Here is a 19,972-nt window from a genome sequence, read left to right on the forward strand (position 1 = left end):
CCGCCACTAGACTGTACCGTTGACACCAAGCAGGATGGGGCCATGGACTCCTGCTGCTAACACCAAATCCTGACTCTGCCATCAGCATGACACAACAGGAGCCAGGATTCATCGGACCAGGCAGTGTTTTCCCAGTCCTCAACTCTCCAGTGTTGGTGATGGCGGGCCCACTGGAGCCGTTTCTTGTTTTTAGCTGATAGGAGTGGAACCTGGTGTGGTCGTCTGCTGCAATAGCCCATCCGTGTCAAGGACCGACGAGTTGTGTGTTCCGAGATGCTGTTCTGCACACCACTGTTGTACAGCGCCGTTATTTGCCTGTTTGTTAGCTAGCACGATTCTTGCCATTTTCCTTCGACCTCATCAACAAGCTATTTTTGCCCACAGTACCGCCGCTGACTGGATGTTGAAAAGCCCAGCAGGTCGGCTGGTTCTGAGATACTGGATCCAGCGCACCTGGCACCAATGATCATACCACGCTCAAAGTCACTTAGGTCACTTGTTTTGACCATTCTAACATTCAATCAAACAGTAACTGAATGCCTCAATGCCTGTCTGCCTGCTTCATATAGCAAGCCATGGCCACGTGACTCACTGTCTGTAGGAGCAAATCATTTTCCTACCTAATAAACTGAGTACTGTATACACTACCGGTCAAAAGTTTTAGAATACCTACTCATTCAAGGGTTTTTCTTTATTTTGACTATTTTCTACATTGTAGAATAATAGTGAAGACATCAAAACTATGAAATAACACATATGGAATCATGTAGTAACCAAAAAAAGTGTTAAACAAATCAAAATATATTTCATATTTTAGATTCTTCAAAGTAGCCACCCTTTGCCTTGATAACAGCTTTGCACACTCTTGGCATTCTCTCAACCAGCTTCATGAGGTAATCACCTGGAATGCATTTCAGTGAACAGATGTGCCTTGTTAAAAGTTAATTTGTGGAATTTCTTTCCTTCTTAATGTGTTTGAGCCAATCAGTTGTGTTGTGACAAGGTAGGGGTGGTATACAGAAGATAGCCCTATTTGGTAAAAGACCAAGTCCATATTATGGCAAGAACAGCTCAAATAAGCAAAGAGAAATGACAGTCCATCATTACTTTAAGACATGAAGGTCAGTCAATACGGAAAATTTCAATAACTTTTAAAGTTTATTCAAGTGCAGTCGCGAAAAGCGCTATGATGAAACTGGCTCTCATGAGAACCGCCACAGGAAAGGAAGACCCAGAGTTACCTCTGCTGCAGAGGATAAGTTCATTAGAGTTACCAGCCTCAGACATTGTAGCCCAAATAAATGCTTCAGAGTTCAAGTAACAGACATGTCAAAATCAACTGTTCAGAAGAGACTGTGTGAAACAGGCCTTCATGGTCTAATTGCTGCAAAGAAACCCCTACTAAAGGACAGCAATAATAAGAAGAGACTTGCTTGGGCCAAGAAACATGAGCAATGGACATAAGACAGGTGGAAATTTGTCCTTTGGTCTGATGAGTCCATATTGGAGATTTTTGGTTGCAACTGCCGTTTCTTTGTGAGACGCGGTGTCGTGGAACGGAAAATCTCCTCATGTGTATTTCCCACCGTAAAGCATGGAGGAGGAGGTGTTATGGTATAAGGGTGCTTTGCTGTTGACACTGTCTGTTATTTATTTAGAATTCAAGGCACACTTAACCAGAATGGCAACCACAGCATTCTGCAGCGATACGCCAACCCATCTGGTTTGCGCTTAGTGGGACTATCATTTGTTTTTCAACAGGACAATGACACAATCCCCTGAACTCAACCAAATTGAGATGGTTTGGGATGAGTCGGACCGCAGAGTGAAGGAAAAGCAGCCAACAAGTGCTGAGCATATGTGGGAACTCCTTCAAGACTGTTGGAAAACCATTTCAGGTGAAGTTGGTTGAGAGAATGCCAAGAGTGTGCAAAGTTGTCATGAAAGGTGGCTACTTTGAAGAATCTCAAATACAAAATATATTGAATTTTGTTTAACACTACACGATTACTACATGATTCCATGTGTTATTTCATAGTTTTGATGTCTTCACTATTATTCTAAAATGTAGAAAATAGTAAAAATAAAGAAAAACCCTTGAATGAGTAGGTGTTGTAAAACTTCTGACCGGTAGTGTGTGTGCTGGAGCCAACTCCAACGTACAATAGAACAGTTGGCTACAGCACATACACTATGTTTCATATAAAGTATGTTAAATGTACCGTTTCAATCCCCAGAGCTCTCATCTGGTCCGCTCTTTTCTCTGCTATGGACAGGAACTTTTTGGGGTCTGACAGAGCGTCCACGATGGCTAGAGAGAAGACAGGAGATTAATCAATACACTGAACTGGACTGGAATGGAGTGTTGGAACTTCAATGTAATGTATTGTCATATTTGATGTACTTGAGGTTCCATCGTTATTTAAAGTCTAAACACAGTCATTATACACAAAGACAAGCAAAGATGACAACGTTCTACTGCAGTAGCAACATTATATTGAATGAAATTAAGCAGGTACATATGTAGGATCTTAATTTAAGCCAGTTTCTCACAGTAGGAAAATAATCCTGGAGCAACAGGAAATAAGAATTATTATCTAGATTATAATTCATGGACATTTTTATATGAGTTGATAATTCTTTTGTAAGGGAAAATCAAGTCTGAAATTTCAGTGGAAATTACAAACTTCAAAATACTTTAAACCTCATATACACTACACGTTCTACAACAGGGTGATCAAATTAAAATCCTACATCTGTATATATTTGAGTAGATAATATGAAAGCCTCATTATTTGGATTTGAAACATTCACACATCCTTTCAACACTGCTTATGGGTTATCATCATAATGATTGCCTTGGCTTGGCTTAAGGACTAGTCAAATATGTTGTGTATATCCATGCCTGTGTCTCTCGATAAGTGGCTATTACACTAGCTCTGCTACCATCCTCATTTACTCTGTGTCATTACTTCTGATGTAGAATACACTGTAGGGCAGCACACCCGGAACGCAGGGACGGAAGGAAGGTGGGACAGTTTGTTAACTCTCTCTCCTTATCCTCTTTCGGAACCTGGCCGTGACCCACTCCCCGAGGGTGTCCCACGGAGAGTGGGATATAAACACATTTCCAATTCATAAATGCGTATTAATACACACGTGTTCATGTGTGAAATAGGACAAATATAAGCACCCACAAAAAGTAATAAATATAATAATTAATCTCCCTCTTTCTTCTTCTCTCCTCTTCTGTCCTCCCTCTCATCTCCTTCCCTCTCCCCAGAGCCTTCTGCATCCACTTCAGTATCTACTATGAATAAATTGAATGGAGATATAAATTGGACCGTGTGTGTGTGTGAGAGTGTGTGTGTAGTATGAAAGAGAAAGACAAAAGACCAGCTGAGAAAGGGACAACGCAAGCACATGTTCCCAGCTCTTCACACACACACACACTCAGTATAGACTAATAAGGTCTCCATTAGGGTTGCAAAGGGTCGGAAACTTTCCGATGCATTTCCAGAATATTTCCGAAATTTTTCCATGGGAGGTTAAGCCCTGGAATTTGGGGAATTTTTCTTAAATTCATCAAAAAAGTTAGTTTATAACAGTGAACCTTTTTTGTGGGATACAGAAAAAGCAATTCTATGTCTTGTGGCATGTTTTGGTTAAACTATCCCCAATTCAATGGAATTGCAACCATCTGCATGCATTCTTCCATCACATGTACAGCTGATTCTCAAGATCTTGCACACTAATGAGATGCTTTTGAGCTCACACTACTACACTGTCTGAGCCAAGGACTACATGCTTTCTGGTAAGTTTTGATTACAATACTGGGTGAGGTGAATATATTTTAAATGACCTACATTCTTTTTTGCAGAAATTGTTAACAAGTTAGAAATTATTTAAACACACTTTGCTGTTGGCTACTATTTACAAGTTAATTAGTTAGTTTTTGCTATCATGTGGGTTTTCGTTTGCTTGAGCCTGCTAACTGAGGAGTGTTAATTCACCTGTTTCCATACATGTTTCATTTTAAAACATTTATTTTACAAAGCAGTTGTTTAATCTAACTGCTTAACTATTTATCTGTACATAGAATTGTATATATATATATATATACATATATATTTTTTTTTTTACAAATTGTTTTATAATCTTTAGAGGAAAATGCCATGGGCACTATCTGATATGTGGAGACATTTCACTGCAGCTAATGTAGAAGGAAAAGCTGTGTACATTTGCAAATACTGTGCCAAATCATATGTGAAGAATGCAACAAAGATGCAGAATCATCTGGCCAAGTAGATAAAGTTCCTTCAGCGTTCACAACAAGCAACCTCTGACAAAAGTGAAAATGATGAATTAGACACCTTATCGATAGCAACAGCTCATGGTCCTCCTGTAATCAGATTATTTTTTTACTCAATGGAGGAACGTTGTCAGAGAAATGCTGATGAATGTCTTGCTCGAGCTGTGTATGCAACTGGTTCACCTCTGATGCTCACAGGCAATGTGTATTGGAAGAAATTTCTGAACGTTCTTTGCCCAGCATACTCCCCTCCAACCAGACATGCTTTATCTACTAATTTGCTGGATGCAGAGTTCAACAGAGTTCAAGTGAAGGTCAAGCAAATCATAGAGAAAGCAGACTGTATTGCAATCATCTCTGATGGATGATCGAATGTTCGTGGGCAAGGAATAATTAACTACATAATCTCCACCCCTCAACCAGTATTCTACAAGAGCACAGACACAATGGACAACAGACACACCGGTCTCTACATTGCAGATGAGCTGAAGGCAGTCATCAATGACCTTGGACCACAGAAGGTATTTGCACTGGTGACAGACAATGCTGCAAACATGAAGGCTGTTTGGTCTAAAGTGGAAGTCCTACCCTCACATCACACCCATTGGCTGTGCTGCTCATGCATTGAATCTGCTCCTCAAGGACATCACTGAAAACAATGGATACACACCACACGAGAGCCAAGGAAATGGTTAGGTATGTGAAGGGTCATCAAGTTATAGCGGCAATCTACCTCACCAAGCAAAGTGAGAAGAATAAGAGCACCACATTGAAGCTGCCCAGCAACACCCGTTGGGGTGGTGTTGTCATCATGTTTGACAGTCTCCTGGAGGGGAAGGAGTCTCTCCGAGAAATGGCCATATCACAGTCTGCCGATATGGACAGCCCCATCAAGAGGATCCTCCTGGATGATGTATTATGGGAGAGAGTGGTAAGCAGCCTGAAACTCCTGAAACCTACAGCAGCAGCCATTGCACGGATTGAGAGAGACAATGCCATCCTGTCTGATGTTTAGAATCTGCTTGCAGATGTAAGAGAAGAAATCCGTACTGTCCTGCCCACTTCACTGTTGCTCCAAGCAGAGGAAACTGCAGTTCTGAAATACATCAAAAAGCGTGAAGACTTTTGCCTGAAGCCCATACACACCGCAGTGTACATGTTGGACCCCAAGTATGCTGGCAAGAGCATCCTGTCTGGTGCAGAGATCAACAAGGCCTATGGTGTCATCACTACCGTGTCTCGCCACCTTGGCCTGGATGAGGGAAAGGTTCTTAGCAGTCTGGTGAAGTACACTTCCAAGCAAGGGCTTTGGGATGGAAATGCAATATGGTAGTCGTGCCAACATATCTGATCAGCCACCTGGTGGAAGGGACTTTGTGATCTGACGCTCGTTCCCCTGTTGCCTCCATCATCCTCCAAATCCCACCAACATCAGCCACCTCAGAGCGCGACTGGTCCTAGTTTGGGAACCCACACGCCAAAGCACGCAACAGGCTGACCAATACAAGGGTTGAAAATCTGAGGCTTTTAGAGCCTGACAATGAGCCATCCTCAACAAGGTTGGAAAGTGACAGTGAAGATGAGGCCTCAGAGTCTGATGTTCAACAGGAGGACATTGAGGAGGTCCAGGGAGAAGACATGGAAGCCTGAGAGGAAGACAACCAAAGCTTTAGTTTCTAGACTATCATTTTACAGGTGTATGTTGAAAACGTTTTTGGGAGATGTGATGGATCATTGGGGATCATTCAATATTCCCTTTCTTTTGTTGTTCAGTGAAATCATCCCATGTGAAGAGTCAACTCATTTAATTACATTTAAATTCTTAACTAAATTGTTTTAAAAATGTATATTGGAAGGATTTAATCATTTGCAAGTATGCCTACTTATGATAAGATAAAAGGTTTATGTCTCCATATGATATGGTAAATATATCCAATGCAAAAAACATTACATTTAAATTAATATTAATTTGCATATATTTCCGTTAATTCCCATATATTCCCGTTAATTCCCACAGAAAGTTTCCACCTCTGAATATTCCCCAAAATGTTGCAACCCTAGTCTCCATACTCAAGTGTTTATGACTGAATAATATAGAGTTGAATAGAGTTCAGTAGCACACATCTGTAGACCAATAGGGGTTCTCTCTCTCTTCTCTCTCACACACACACACACACACACATGGCCTCTGCTGCCCCTAACCTACAATTCTGTAGAGAAAGTACATCTGTGTATTTGCAAGGGAGCGAGTGTGTGTCAGTGTGTCTGCTCACCTCCGAAGCCTTCGGGTACGTAGGTCTTAAGTACTATGTTACAGAAAATGGTGGGTAAAGACAGAGGCTTGTTCCCTTCGTTGCGTAGAGAGATGTGTCTGTATCCTGCCTGTAGACCCTCCAACGGTAGAATCCTCTGACCTATCAGCTTATTATTGTCATCATACACAGCTAGACGCAACACAGCCAGGTCTGGCAGAATCACCTGTGTGAGGGAGGGAGGGAGGGAGGGAGGAGAGAGACAGAGAGAGACAGACAGAGAGAGAGGGGTAAGAGAGAAAGACAGACAGAGAAAGAGGAAAGAGAGTTAAGATTCATACCTGCTTCACTAGAATGAGTCCGTTTGTACGGTAGAACATGTTATCACAGAGCAGTGATGACAGTAGCACATACCCAGCAGTGATGACAGTAGCATATACCCAGCAGTGATGATAGTAGCATATACCCAGCAGTGATGACAGTAGCACATACCCAGCAGTGATGACAGTAGCATATACCCAGCAGTGATGACATTAGCATATACCCAGCAGTGATGACAGTAGCAGATACCCAGCAGTGATGACAGTAGCATATACCCAGCAGTGATGACAGTAGCATATACCCAGCAGTGATGACAGTAGCATATACCCAGCAGTGATGACATTAGCATATACCCAGCAGTGATGACAGTAGCATATACCCAGCAGTGATGACAGTAGCACAGACCCAGCAGTGATGACAGTAGCACATACCCAGCAGTGATGACAGTAGCACATACCCAGCAGTGATGACAGTAGCACATACCCAGCAGTGATGACAGTAGCACATACCCAGCAGTGATGACAGTAGCACATACCCAGCAGTGATGACAGTAGCATATACCAGCAGTGATGACAGTAGCACATACCCAGCAGTGATGACAGTAGCATATACCCAGAAGTGATGACAGTAGCATATACCCAGCAGTGATGACAGTAGCACATACCCAGCAGTGATGACAGTAGCACATACCCAGCAGTGATGACAGTAGCATATACCCAGCAGTGATGACAGTAGCACATACCCAGCAGTGATGACAGTAGCATATACCCAGCAGTGATGACAGTAGCACATACCCAGCAGTGATGACAGTAGCACATACCCAGCAGTGATGACAGTAGCATATACCCAGCAGTGATGACAGTAGCACAATTACCCAGCAGTGATGACAGTAGCATATACCCAGCAGTGATGACAGTAGCACATACCCAGAGTGATGACAGTTAGCACTATACCCAGCAAGTGATGACAGTTAGCACTATACCCAGCAGTGATGACAGTAGCACATACCCAGCAGTGATGACAGTAGCATATACCCAGCAGTGATGACAGTAGCATATACCCAGCAGTGATGACAGTAGCATATACCCAGCAGTGATGACAGTAGCACATACCCAGCAGTGATGACAGTAGCATATACCCAGCAGTGATGACAGTAGCATATACCCAGCAGTGATGACAGTAGCACATACCCAGCAGTGATGACAGTAGCACATACCCAGCAGTGATGACAGTAACATATACCCAGCAGTGATGACAGTTACATATACCCAGCAGTGATGACAGTAGCACATACCCAGCAGTGATGACAGTAGCACATACCCAGCAGTGATGACAGTAGCATATACCCAGCAGTTATGAAAGTAGCATATACCCAGCAGTGATGACAGTAGCATATACCCAGCAGTGATGACAGTAGCATATACCCAGCAGTGATGACAGTAGCACATACCCAGCAGTGATGACAGTAGCACATACCCAGCAGTGATGACAGTAGCACATACCCAGCAGTGATGACATACCCAGCATTGATGACAGTAGCATATACCCAGCAGTGATGACATACCCAGCATTGATGACAGTAGCATACACCCAGCAGTGATGACAGTAGCATATACCCAGCAGTGATGACAGTAGCACATACCCAGCAGTGATGACAGTAGCATATACCCAGCAGTGATGACAGTAGCATATACCCAGCAGTGATGACAGTAGCACATACCCAGCAGTGATGACAGTAGCACATACCCAGCAGTGATGACAGTAGCATATACCCAGCAGTGATGACAGTAGCATATACCCAGCAGTGATGACAGTAGCATATACCCAGCAGTGATGACAGTAACATATACCCAGCAGTGATGACAGTAACATATACCCAGCAGTGATGACAGTAGCACATACCCAGCAGTGATGACAGTAGCATATACCCAGCAGTGATGACAGTAGCATTTACCCAGCAGTGATGACAGTAGCACATACCCAGCAGTGATGACAGTAGCATATACCTAGCAGTGATGACAGTAGCACATACCCAGCAGTGATGACAGTAGCATATACCCAGCAGTGATCACAGTAGCACATACCCAGCAGTGATGACAGTAGCACATACCCAGCAGTGATGACAGTAGCATATACCCAGCAGTGATGACAGTAGCATATACCCAGCAGTGATGACAGTAGCATATACCCAGCAGTGATGACAGTAGCACATACCCAGCAGTGATGACAGTAGCACATACCCAGCAGTGATGACAGTAGCATATACCCAGCAGTGATGACAGTAGCATTTACCCAGCAGTGATGACATACCCAGCAGTGATTACAGTAGCACATACCCAGCAGTGATGACAGTAGCATATACCCAGCAGTGATGACAGTAGCATATACCCAGCAGTGATGACAGTAGCATATACCCAGCAGTGATGACAGTAGCACATACCCAGCAGTGATGACAGTAGCATATACCCAGCAGTGATGACAGTAGCATATACCCAGCAGTGATGACTGTAGCATATACCCAGCAGTGATGACAGTAGCACATACCCAGCTGTGATGACAGTAGCACATACCCAGCAGTGATGACAGTAGCATATACCCAGCAGTGATGACAGTAGCATATAACCAGCAGTGATGACAGTAGCATATACCCAGCAGTGATGACAGTAGCACATACCCAGCAGTGATGACAGTTGCATATACCCAGCAGTGATGACAGTAGCACATACCCAGCAGTGATGACAGTAGCATATACCCAGCAGTGATGACAGTTGCATATACCCAGCAGTGATGACAGTAGCATATACCCAGCAGTGATGACAGTAGCACATACCCAGCAGTGATGACAGTAGCATATACCCAGCAGTGATGACAGTAGCATATACCCAGCAGTGATGACAGTTGTATATACCCAGCAGTGATGACAGTAGCACATACCCAGCAGTGATGACAGAAGCACATACCCAGCAGTGATGACAGTAGCACATACCCAGCAGTGATGACAGTAGCATATACCCAGCAATGATGACAGTAGCATATACCCAGCAGTGATGACAGTAGCATATACCCAGCAGTGATGACATACCCAGCATTGATGACAGTAGCATATACCCAGCAGTGATGACAGTAGCACATACCCAGCAGTGATGACAGTAGCATATACCCAGCAGTGATGACAGTAGCATATACCCAGCAGTGATGACAGTAGCACATACCCAGCAGTGATGACAGTAGCACATACCCAGCAGTGATGACAGTAGCATATACCAAGCAGTGATGACAGTAGCACATACCCAGCAGTGATGACAGTAGCATATACCCAGCAGTGATGACAGTAGCACATACCCAGCAGTGATGACAGTCGCACATACCCAGCAGTGATGACAGTAGCACATACCCAGCAGTGATGACAGTAGCATATACCCAGCAGTGATGACACTAGCATATACCCAGCAGTGATGACAGTAGCATATACCCAGCAGTGATGACAGTAGCACATACCCAGCAGTGATGACAGTAGCATATACCCAGCAGTGATGACAGCAGCATATACCCAGCAGTGATGACAGTAGCATATACCCAGCAGTGATGACAGTGGCACATACCCAGCAGTGATGACAGTAGCATATACCCAGCAGTGATGACAGTAGCACATACCCAGCAGTGATGACAGTAGCATATACCCAGCAGTGATGACAGCAGCATATACCCAGCAGTGATGACAGTAGCATATACCCAGCAGTGATGACAGTAGCACATACCCAGCAGTGATGACAGTAGCATATACCCAGCAGTGATGACAGTAGCATATACCCAGCAGTGATGACAGTAGCATATACCCAGCAGTGATGATAATAGACTGTAGCTAGGCTCACCACTGTATCTGTTTTGAACAATAGCCCATAGACAAGGCCATTACAGAACCATTAACTCATCAGCAAGCACACATTCACACATCCAGGGAGAGGAGCTTTGTGTGTGTGTGTGTGTGTGTGTGTGTGTGTGTGTGTGTGTGTGTGTGTGTGTGTGTGTGTGTATAAGTATGTTTGTTTATCCAGGGAATGGAGCTGTGAGTGTGTGTGTGTGTGTGTGTGTCTGTGTGTGTGTGTGTGTGTGTGCATACGTATGTTTGTGTGTCCAGGGAATGGAACTGTATGTGTGTGTGCGCTCGTGCGATGGAAGTCCAGACAGCTGTGTTTGCATGCATGTCTAAATGTGTGTATAAATGAGGTTTAAATCAGTTTATTTGTCATGTGCGCCGAATAAAACAGGTGTAGACCTTACAGTGAAATGCTTACTTACAGGCACTAACCAATAGTGCGGGAAAAAAAGATGTGTGTGTAGTTAAGTAAAGAAATAAAACAAGAGTAAAAAGACATTTGAAAATAAGAGTAGCAAGGCTATATACAGACACCGGTAAGTCAGGCTGATTGAGGTAGTATGTACATGTAGGTATGGTTAAAGTGACTATGCATATACAGGGAGGGAAATTTTTCCTCTCATCCCCATTCTGTTTCTAATCTTCTATTCCTGTCATCCCCATTCTGTCTCTAATCTTCTCTTCCTCTCATCCCCATTCTGTCTCTAATCTTCTATTCCTCTCATCCCCATTCTGTCTCTAATCTTCTCTTCCTCTCATCCCCATTCTGTCTCTAATCTTCTCTTCCTCTCATCCCCATTCTGTCTCTAATCTTCTATTCCTCTCATCCCCATTCTGTCTCTAATCTTCTATTCCTCTCATCCCCATTCTGTCTCTAATCTTCTCTTCCTGTCATCCCCATTCTGTCTCTAATCTTCTATTCCTCTCATCCCCATTCTGTCTCTAATCTTCTCTTCCTCTCATCCCCATTCTGTCTCTAATCTTCTCTTCCTCTCATCCCCATTCTGTCTCTAATCTTCTCTTCCTGTCATCCCCATTCTGTCTCTAATCTTCTCTTCCTCTCATCCCCATTCTGTTTCTAATCTTCTATTCCTGTCATCCCCATTCTGTCTCTAATCTTCTATTCCTCTCATTCCCATTCTGTCTCTAATCTTCTCTTCCTGTCATCCCCATTCTGTCTCTAATCTTCTCTTCCTCTCATCCCCATTCTGTTTCTAATCTTCTATTCCTGTCATCCCCATTCTGTCTCTAATCTTCTCTTCCTCTCATCCCCATTCTGTCTCTAATCTTCTCTTCCTCTCATCCCCATTCTGTTTCTAATCTTCTATTCCTGTCATCCCCATTCTGTCTCTAATCTTCTATTCCTCTCATTCCCATTCTGTCTCTAATCTTCTCTTCCTCTCATCCCCATTCTGTCTCTAATCTTCTCTTCCTCTCATCCCCATTCTGTCTCTAATCTTCTATTCCTCTCATCCCCATTCTGTCTCTAATCTTCTCTTCCTCTCATCCCCATTCTGTCTCTAATCTTCTCTTCCTGTCATCCCCATTCTGTCTCTAATCTTTTCTTCCTCTATTTGCTCTCTTTGTCTTGCCTTTTCTCTCTCATGCTATACATCTGTTATCCCTTTTCTCTCTTCCCTCCCTGCCTTCTCCTCTTCTCTCCACTCTTCCCTCCCTGCCTTCTCCTCTTCTCTCCGCTCTTCCCTCCCTGCCTTCTCCTCTTCTCCTCTCCACTCTTCCCTCCATGCCTTCTCCTCCTCTCCGCTCTCCCTCCATGCCTTCTCCTCTTCTCCTCCCTGCTCTCCCTGCATGCTTTCTCCCCCTCTCCTCTCCGCTCTTCCCTCCATGCTTTCTCCCCCTCTCCTCTCCGCTCTTCCCTCCATGCTTTCTCCCCCTCTCCTCTCCGCTCTTCCCTCCATGCCTTCTCCTCTTCTCCTCTCCGCTCTTCCCTCCATGCCTTCTCCTCCTCTCCGCTCTCCCTCCATGCCTTCTCCTCTTCTCCTCCCTGCTCTCCCTGCATGCTTTCTCCCCCTCTCCTCTCCGCTCTTCCCTCCATGCTTTCTCCCCCCTCTCCTCTCCGCTCTTCCCTCCATGCTTTCTCCCCCTCTCCTCTCCGCTCTTCCCTCCATGCTTTCTCCCCCTCTCCTCTCCGCTCTTCCCTCCATGCTTTCTCCCCTCTCCTCTCCGCTCTTCCCTCCATGCCTTCTCCCCTTCTCCTCTCCGCTCTTCCCTCCATGCTTTCTCCCCCTCTCCTCTCCGCTCTTCCCTCCATGCTTTCTCCCCCTCTCCTCTCCACTCTTCCCTCCATGCCTTCTCCCCTTCTCCTCTCCGCTCTTCCCTCCATGCTTTCTCCCCCTCTCCTCTCCGCTCTTCCCTCCATGCTTTCTCCCCCTCTCCTCTCCGCTCTTCCCTCCATGCCTTCTCCCCCTCTCCTCTCCTCTCTTTCTCTGCAGACACACTGAGTAGTTCTAAGTACCACAGGGACATCAACTCCCCCCCCCCTCCCTTTGCTACACCCTAAGCTGTTAAACTCCAACAACTACCAGTAAACAACCAATGCAGCATTGTATGAACTGTTACATTTCCCTTCCATTCTTCTCTATTCCATTTCCAATACCTTTCTAGTGTTCTCCTCTTCTCTCATTTTCTTCTTCTCTACATTTAGCTATTTCTCCAGTCTCTCCTGTCTAATACCTCTCCAGCTCCTCCATTCCTCTCTCCTCCTACTATTCCCTTCATATCATATCCTATCCCATCCCTCTCCTCCTTCCTTCCATCCATCCCTCTCTCCTCTCCTCTGTACCTTCCTGAAGACGAAAGGTTCTTCGTTGTAGGCGGGGTTCAGGCCGTTGTTCATCACCATGCGGGTGCGGAACTCTTTGCGGATGGTATCCGTGGGCAGCCCGTACATGTCTACCTCTACGTAGGTCCCAATCTTCTTATCAGACAGGAACTGACCAGAAAACACCTGAGAACATACACATCCAGTCAAACAACAATTAAATACAATATAATACAACTTTTTTGAAAATGGCCAAATGATTGGACATCATTTTTTAAAATATGCTCACATCACTGACATGGATTTTTAGCTAGCGGTGACTAAAGTTAGCTGAAGTTTGTAATGGCTGTTTAAAGAAAACTGGACCACAGATGTACAGTTTGTCCTGGCCTATAGACTACTTTCAGGGTGAGAAACCATCTAACATTAAGTTGTAAAATAGTGAACTTCACACAAGTGAGCTTCAGGTTTCCCATCTTCCCACCACATATACAGTTGAAGTCGGAAGTTTACATACACCTTAGCCAAATACATTTGACATTTAATCAGAGTAAAAAGTCACTGTCTTAGGTCAGTTAGGATCACCACTTTATTGTAAGAATGTGAAATGTCAGAATAATAGCAGAGAGAATGATTTATTTCAGCTTTTATTTCTTTCATCACATTCCCAGTGGGTCAGAAGTTTACATACACTCAATTAGTATTTGGTAACATTGCCTTTAAATTGTTTAACTTGGATCAAACGTTTCGGGTAGCCTTCCACAAGCTTCCCACAATAAGTTGGGTGAATTTTGTCCCATTCCTCCTGACAGAGCTGGTGTAACTGAGTCAGGTTTGTAGGCCTCCTTGCTCGCCTACGCTTTTCAGTTCTGCCCACAACTTTTCTATAGGATTGAGGTCAGGGCTTTGTGATGGCTGCTCCAATACCTTGACTTTGTTGTCCAAAGGGCCATTTTGCAGCAACTTTGGAAGTATGCTTGGGGTCATTGTCCATTTGGAAGACCCATTGCGACCAAGCTTTAACTTCCTGACTGATGTCTTGAGATGTTGCTTCAATATATCCACATAATTTTCCTGCCTCATGATGCCATCTATTTTGTGAAGTGCACCAGTCCCTCCTGCAGCAAAGCACCCCCACAACATGATGCTGCCACCCCCGTGCTTCACGGTTGGGATGGTGTTCTTCGGCTTGCAAGCCTCCCCCTTTTTCCTCCAAACATAATGATGGTCATTATGGCCAAACAGTTCTATTTTTGTTTCATCCAACCAGACAACATTTCTCCAAAAAGTACAATCTTTGTCCCCATGTGCAGTTGCAAACCCTAGTCTGGCTTTTTTATGGCGGTTTTGGAGCAGTGGCTTCTTCCTTGCTGAGAGGCCTTTCAGGTTATGTCGATATAGGACACGTTTTACTGTGGATATAGATACTTTTGTACCTGTTTCCTCCAGCATCTCCACAAGGTTCCTTGCTGTTGTTCTGGGATTGATTTTCACTTTTCGCACCAAAGTACGTTCATCTCTAGGAGACAGAACGCGTCTCCTTCCTGAGCGGTATGACGGCTGTATGGTCCTATGGTGTTTATACATGCGTACTATTGTTTGTACAGATGATCGTGGTACCTTCAGGCATTTGGAAATTGCCCCCAAGGATGAACCAAACTTGCGGAGGTCTACCATTTTTTTTCTGAGGTCTTGGCTGATTTCTTTTGATTTTCCCATGATGTCAAGCAAAGAGGCACTAAGTATGAAGGTAGGCCTTGAAATACATCCACAGGTACACCTCCAATTGACTAAAATGATGTCAATTAGCCTATCAGAAGCTTCTAAAGCCATGACATCCTTTTCTGGAATTTTCCAAGCTGTTTAAAGGCACAGTCAAGTTAGTGTATGTAAACTTCTTACCCACTGGAATTGTGATAAAGTGAATTATAAGTGAAATAACCTGTTTGTAAACAATTGTTGGAAAAATGACTTGTGTCATGCACAAAGTAGATGTCCTAACCAACTTGCCAAAACTATAGTTTGTTAACAAGAAATTTGTGGAGTGGTTAAAAAATGAGTTTTAATGACTCCAACCTAAGTGTATGTCAACTTCCAACTTCAACTGTGTTGCTTTTGTCTCTTGGTTTCTTATTAATACAGTGATCATGTGCAGATACACTACAATAAACCCCATCTACCTCCCTCTCCGTCTCTGTGCTGTGAACTTTGAACTCCTGACCTCGTACCTGTACACTGCAGGTAGCAGCAATAACCCCGTCCACAGGTGTCTCTGAGAAGGGGTCAAACATCCTGTCTGAGCGACGCATGAAGTCTGGCTTCAACAGATACCTGGGAAGAGAAAGGAGGGACGGTGGCCCAGCAGGGTCAAAAGAAATTCTAACTCTATGTTTAAAGGGGCAATCTGCAGTTGCTACATCCATTTTTGGACTTCTACATTAATTATATATTCCCATTGATTTTTGAAGGATATAACTTATAAATGCCTCATGAGCTTAGTTCAACTGACATACTCCATCAGAACCCAAAATATAAGCTTGTTTTACTCAAGTGTTTGTAAACAAAGTAAATGTAAACAAACACTGTATAGCCTCAAAACATGGTTAAAACTATCATTTTCATATCATGGATGGTCAGTCCTTGCATCCATAGCTCTGTCTGTGAATTTGAGAGTGGTTATATTTCTCCAGCCCCATCCCTCAGCTTTTTACCGAAACAGGGGCGGGGAATTTGTTTTGTTATTGTTTCTACTGCTGTTTGCCGCTCTAAACACGTTCTGTAATGTGCTAGTATAGTGTTAATAAATGTGTTCTACAGTGTTTTCAGCTCTTTTAACAACTACATCTAAATTGTGTTGTAGAGATGGTGCATAGCTATTTTCCATAACAAGATAAATGGATTGGTGGTTGTATCAATCAGTACAAAAAGGATAATTAGTGCTAGATAATTTATATTCCTGCTCACACTGTTACAGTAAGTTAGCCTGAATCCTAATGATGATGACAATGATTGTGATTCTACCCTGTGTGTGTGTGTGTGTGTGTGTGTGTGTGTGTGTGTGTGTGTGTGTGTGTGTGTGTGTGTGTGTGCCAGCTGAGTTAGGACAGGAGACGCATTCGGAGAGACCTGTGTGTGTGTGTGTGTGTGTGTGTGTGTGCCAGCTGAGTTAGGACAGGAGACGCATTAGGAGAGACCTGTGTGTGTGTGTGTGTGTGTGTGTGTGTGTGTGTGCGTGTGTGTGTGTGTGTGTGTGCCAGCTGAGTTAGGACAGGAGACGCATTAGGAGAGACCTGTGTGTGTGTGTGTGTGTGTGTGTGTGTGTGTGTGTGTGTGTGTGACATTAGTTAAGGGTGAAAGTCACATTAGAAGAGCATTAGGAGATAGGGGTGTTACTATCATTACTGATCTCCTCCCATATGAACTATCTGACTTTAGTAGTGAAAGCCCCAGGACAGAGGAAGAGGGGGGGAGAAAGGAGAGATAGGGGAGACAGAGAGAGAAAGGAGAGAGAGAGAGAGCGCATGATAGCGAGAGAGAGAGAGAGAGAGAGAGAGAGAGGATAATAGGAGGGGAGCCCCATCAATGAGAGAGTGGCAGAGTGAGCCCACCGGCAACCACTTATGAGATGTGAAACACTTTAATTGTTGAGCTTTCAGAGAGGAAGGGGCAGATAAAGGGATGGAAGGAGGGTGGGGGATGGAGAGAGGATAAAGGAGGGAGGTTAAAGGAGGGAGAAGAAAGGAGAGAGGTTAAAGGAGGGAGGATAAAGGAGAGAGGATAAAGGAGGGAGGTTAAAGGAGGGAGGTTAAAGGAGGGAGGTTAAAGGAGGGAGAAGAAAGGAGAGGAGAAAGGAGAGAGGAGAAAGGAGGGAGGATAAAGGAGAGAGGAGAAAGGAGGGAGGAAAGGCAGGAGGAGCAACAGCAGTAGTACTAACCCACAGGATCCGTTGTACTCATACTTTCCCTGGTTCAACTGCATGGCCAGATCTGAGACAAGAGAGAGTCCGTTTAGGTGTTATTACAATGGAAATCATAGACACACAGTCACATGCAGACACACACACACTCTTCTTGAAGCGTACACACACATTATGCCAACAGACATACACACACACAGATTAACTTTTTCTGGTTGATTAAATTCATTTGTGACATGTTGATTTCTTCAACAATTCAAGAGTCATATTCTGCAGTGTTGCTGTGCTCAACCCAGAGGGAGAGAGAAGAGAAAAGGGGGGAATCTTCCACCTTACATCTCTTCCTCCTCTCCTCTCCTCCCTCTCTCTCTCTCTCCCCCAACCCTCACCCCCTCCAGCCCTACACATGCCCCCGCACAGGGAGCCATATGTTCCAACCCCATCCCCTCAGACATGGGGCAGAATCTGCTGACTACAGGGTTCACAGTGTGTGTGACAGATGAAGAGAGAGAGACACTGTTACAACACTGTATATAGACATAATATGACATTTGAAATGCCTTTATCCTTTTGGAACTTTTGTGAGTGTAATGTTTACTGTTTATTTTTTATTTCACTTTTGTCTATTATCTATTTCACTTGCTTTGGTAATGTAAACATATGTTTCCCAATAAAGCTCCTTAAATTGAAATTGACAGGAAGAGTGAGAGAGAGACATAGAGAGAAAGAAAGGAAGACATTAAGAGAGAGAGATGTAGAGAGAGAGACAGGAAGAGAGAGAGAGAGAGACAAAGAGAGAGATATATAGAGAGACAGAGAGAGAGAGAGCGAGAGAGAGAAAGAAAGGGAGAGAGACAGAGAGAAAGAAAGGAAGAGAGAGCGATATAGAGAGAGACAGGAAGAGAGAGAGAGAGACAGAGAGAGATATATAGAGAGAGAGACAGACAGAGCGAGAGAGAGCGAGAGAGAGAGAAAGAAAGGGAGAGAGACAGAGAGAAAGAAAGGAAGAGAGAGCGATATAGAGAGAGACAGGAAGAGAGATAGAGAAACAGAGAGAGTGTCTGTGAGAGCATGTGTGCTGTAGGGGGTAACATGACTCATCATGAATAGGAAGCAAATAATAAGTACAGTCTGTATGTGTGTCGCATGTGAATCTATCTGTGTATGTGTGTGTGTGTGTGTGTGTGTGTGTGTGTGTGTTTGTGTGTGTGTGTGTGTGTGTGTGTGTGTCGCATATGAATCCATCATTGCACGTGTGTGTGTGTGTGTGTGTGTGTTCAATCCCTCAACCCTCAGACAGGAGAGTTACAGAGAAACAGTGGTATAGGGCTATGCGAGGTGTGTGTCATGTGAATCTATGTATGAGTCTGTATGTGCAGTTTGATTAACATGCTCTAGTACAGTACCTGGGGTCTGGTAGTTAAGGGAGACCATCTGGCAGCCTGCGTTCCAGAAGATCTGAGGCATGTAATTACTGGAGTCCACCCTGCCTCCTTTAGGATAGATCCGACTCATCTGACGCTTGTTGTAGCTGGACGCTAACATTCAGGACTTAACACAGGGACAGAGGGAGGGAAAGAGTGTGTGTGTGCCCGTGCGCTTGTTCGTGTGTACGTACATGTGGAAGTTGTGTGTGTCTATGCTTGCATGTGTGTGGTGTATATAGGTATGATGTTTGATCAGTAGGATTACATGGTACAGCACCTGAGGTCTGGAAGTTGAAACAGTGGTGTGTTTGTCTGTGTTTGTGTAGCGAGTCGAACGGGCCGCAGACCTATTTTTAGAAGGGAACAGCTTGTGTCCTGCATTCCCGCTGGAATGTGTGTGTGTTCCCCATTCCAAAGGCACATCGGTCTCTCCCAGAGGAACTAGGGCAGTTGTCCACAGATGGATACTGTAAACAAACAACATCTAGTATCCAGCAGAGTCTAGCCCTATCATGGGCTCATATCTGGGTGACCTAAAACTGAAAAGTTACAACTGTTGCAACCTGGTAAGTTCTGGTCCAGGGGGCGTCCTTTTTATCCATGCCAAACTTGGTGCAAAACCGCACCTACTAGAAACCTAGCAACATTCAGAGTTGAAATGAGTTAAATTGTTCCTTTGTGGGAAGTAAAGGCGCACGAGAGGAGGAAGAATGCAAGAAACAGAATCACCACCAAAACAAAACATTGCCACCAATACCTTTTGGGTATTTTCCCAAATCTGGATATAAAGTTGCATTAAACTATGTAGTTTTTTAGTGATTGCAGTCAGCCTGACTGACCAGATGAATAGCTGCATTGTTTTTGGAGGTAAGTCATCTGTGAATTACAGTGCCAGTTGAGATAGTTTGGGATGAGTTGGACTGCAGAGTGAAGCTAAAGCAGCCAACATGTGCTCAGCATATGTGGGAACTCCTTCAAGACTGTTGGAAAAGCATTCCAGGTGAAGCTGGTTGAGAGAATGCCAAGTGTGCAAAGCTTTCATCAAGGCATAGGGTGGCTACTTTGAAGAATCTCAAATATGAATA

The 19,972-nt window shown here is 44.1% G+C and overlaps 1 protein-coding gene across 14 annotated transcripts in view; it reads right to left on the reverse strand.

Moving 5' to 3' along the window:
- The window catches only part of LOC115172765 (1-phosphatidylinositol 4,5-bisphosphate phosphodiesterase beta-4), a 147,651-nt gene that overhangs the window by 8,520 nt on the left and 119,159 nt on the right, over positions 1 to 19,972 (reverse strand). For all 14 annotated transcript variants that reach the window (XM_029731171.1, XM_029731113.1, XM_029731060.1 and 11 more), the window contains 6 exons: positions 18,867 to 18,991; positions 17,479 to 17,530; positions 15,773 to 15,875; positions 13,566 to 13,730; positions 6,586 to 6,790; positions 2,223 to 2,311 (listed from right to left, as the gene is read on the reverse strand). In XM_029731171.1, the coding sequence (XP_029587031.1) occupies positions 2,223 to 2,311; positions 6,586 to 6,790; positions 13,566 to 13,730; positions 15,773 to 15,875; positions 17,479 to 17,530; positions 18,867 to 18,991 (739 nt within the window). The remainder of the gene's footprint in view (positions 1 to 2,222; positions 2,312 to 6,585; positions 6,791 to 13,565; positions 13,731 to 15,772; positions 15,876 to 17,478; positions 17,531 to 18,866; positions 18,992 to 19,972) is intronic.

The sequence above is a fragment of the Salmo trutta genome, chromosome 1, assembly GCF_901001165.1.
Source record: "Salmo trutta chromosome 1, fSalTru1.1, whole genome shotgun sequence".
Classification (NCBI taxonomy): domain Eukaryota; kingdom Metazoa; phylum Chordata; class Actinopteri; order Salmoniformes; family Salmonidae; genus Salmo; species Salmo trutta.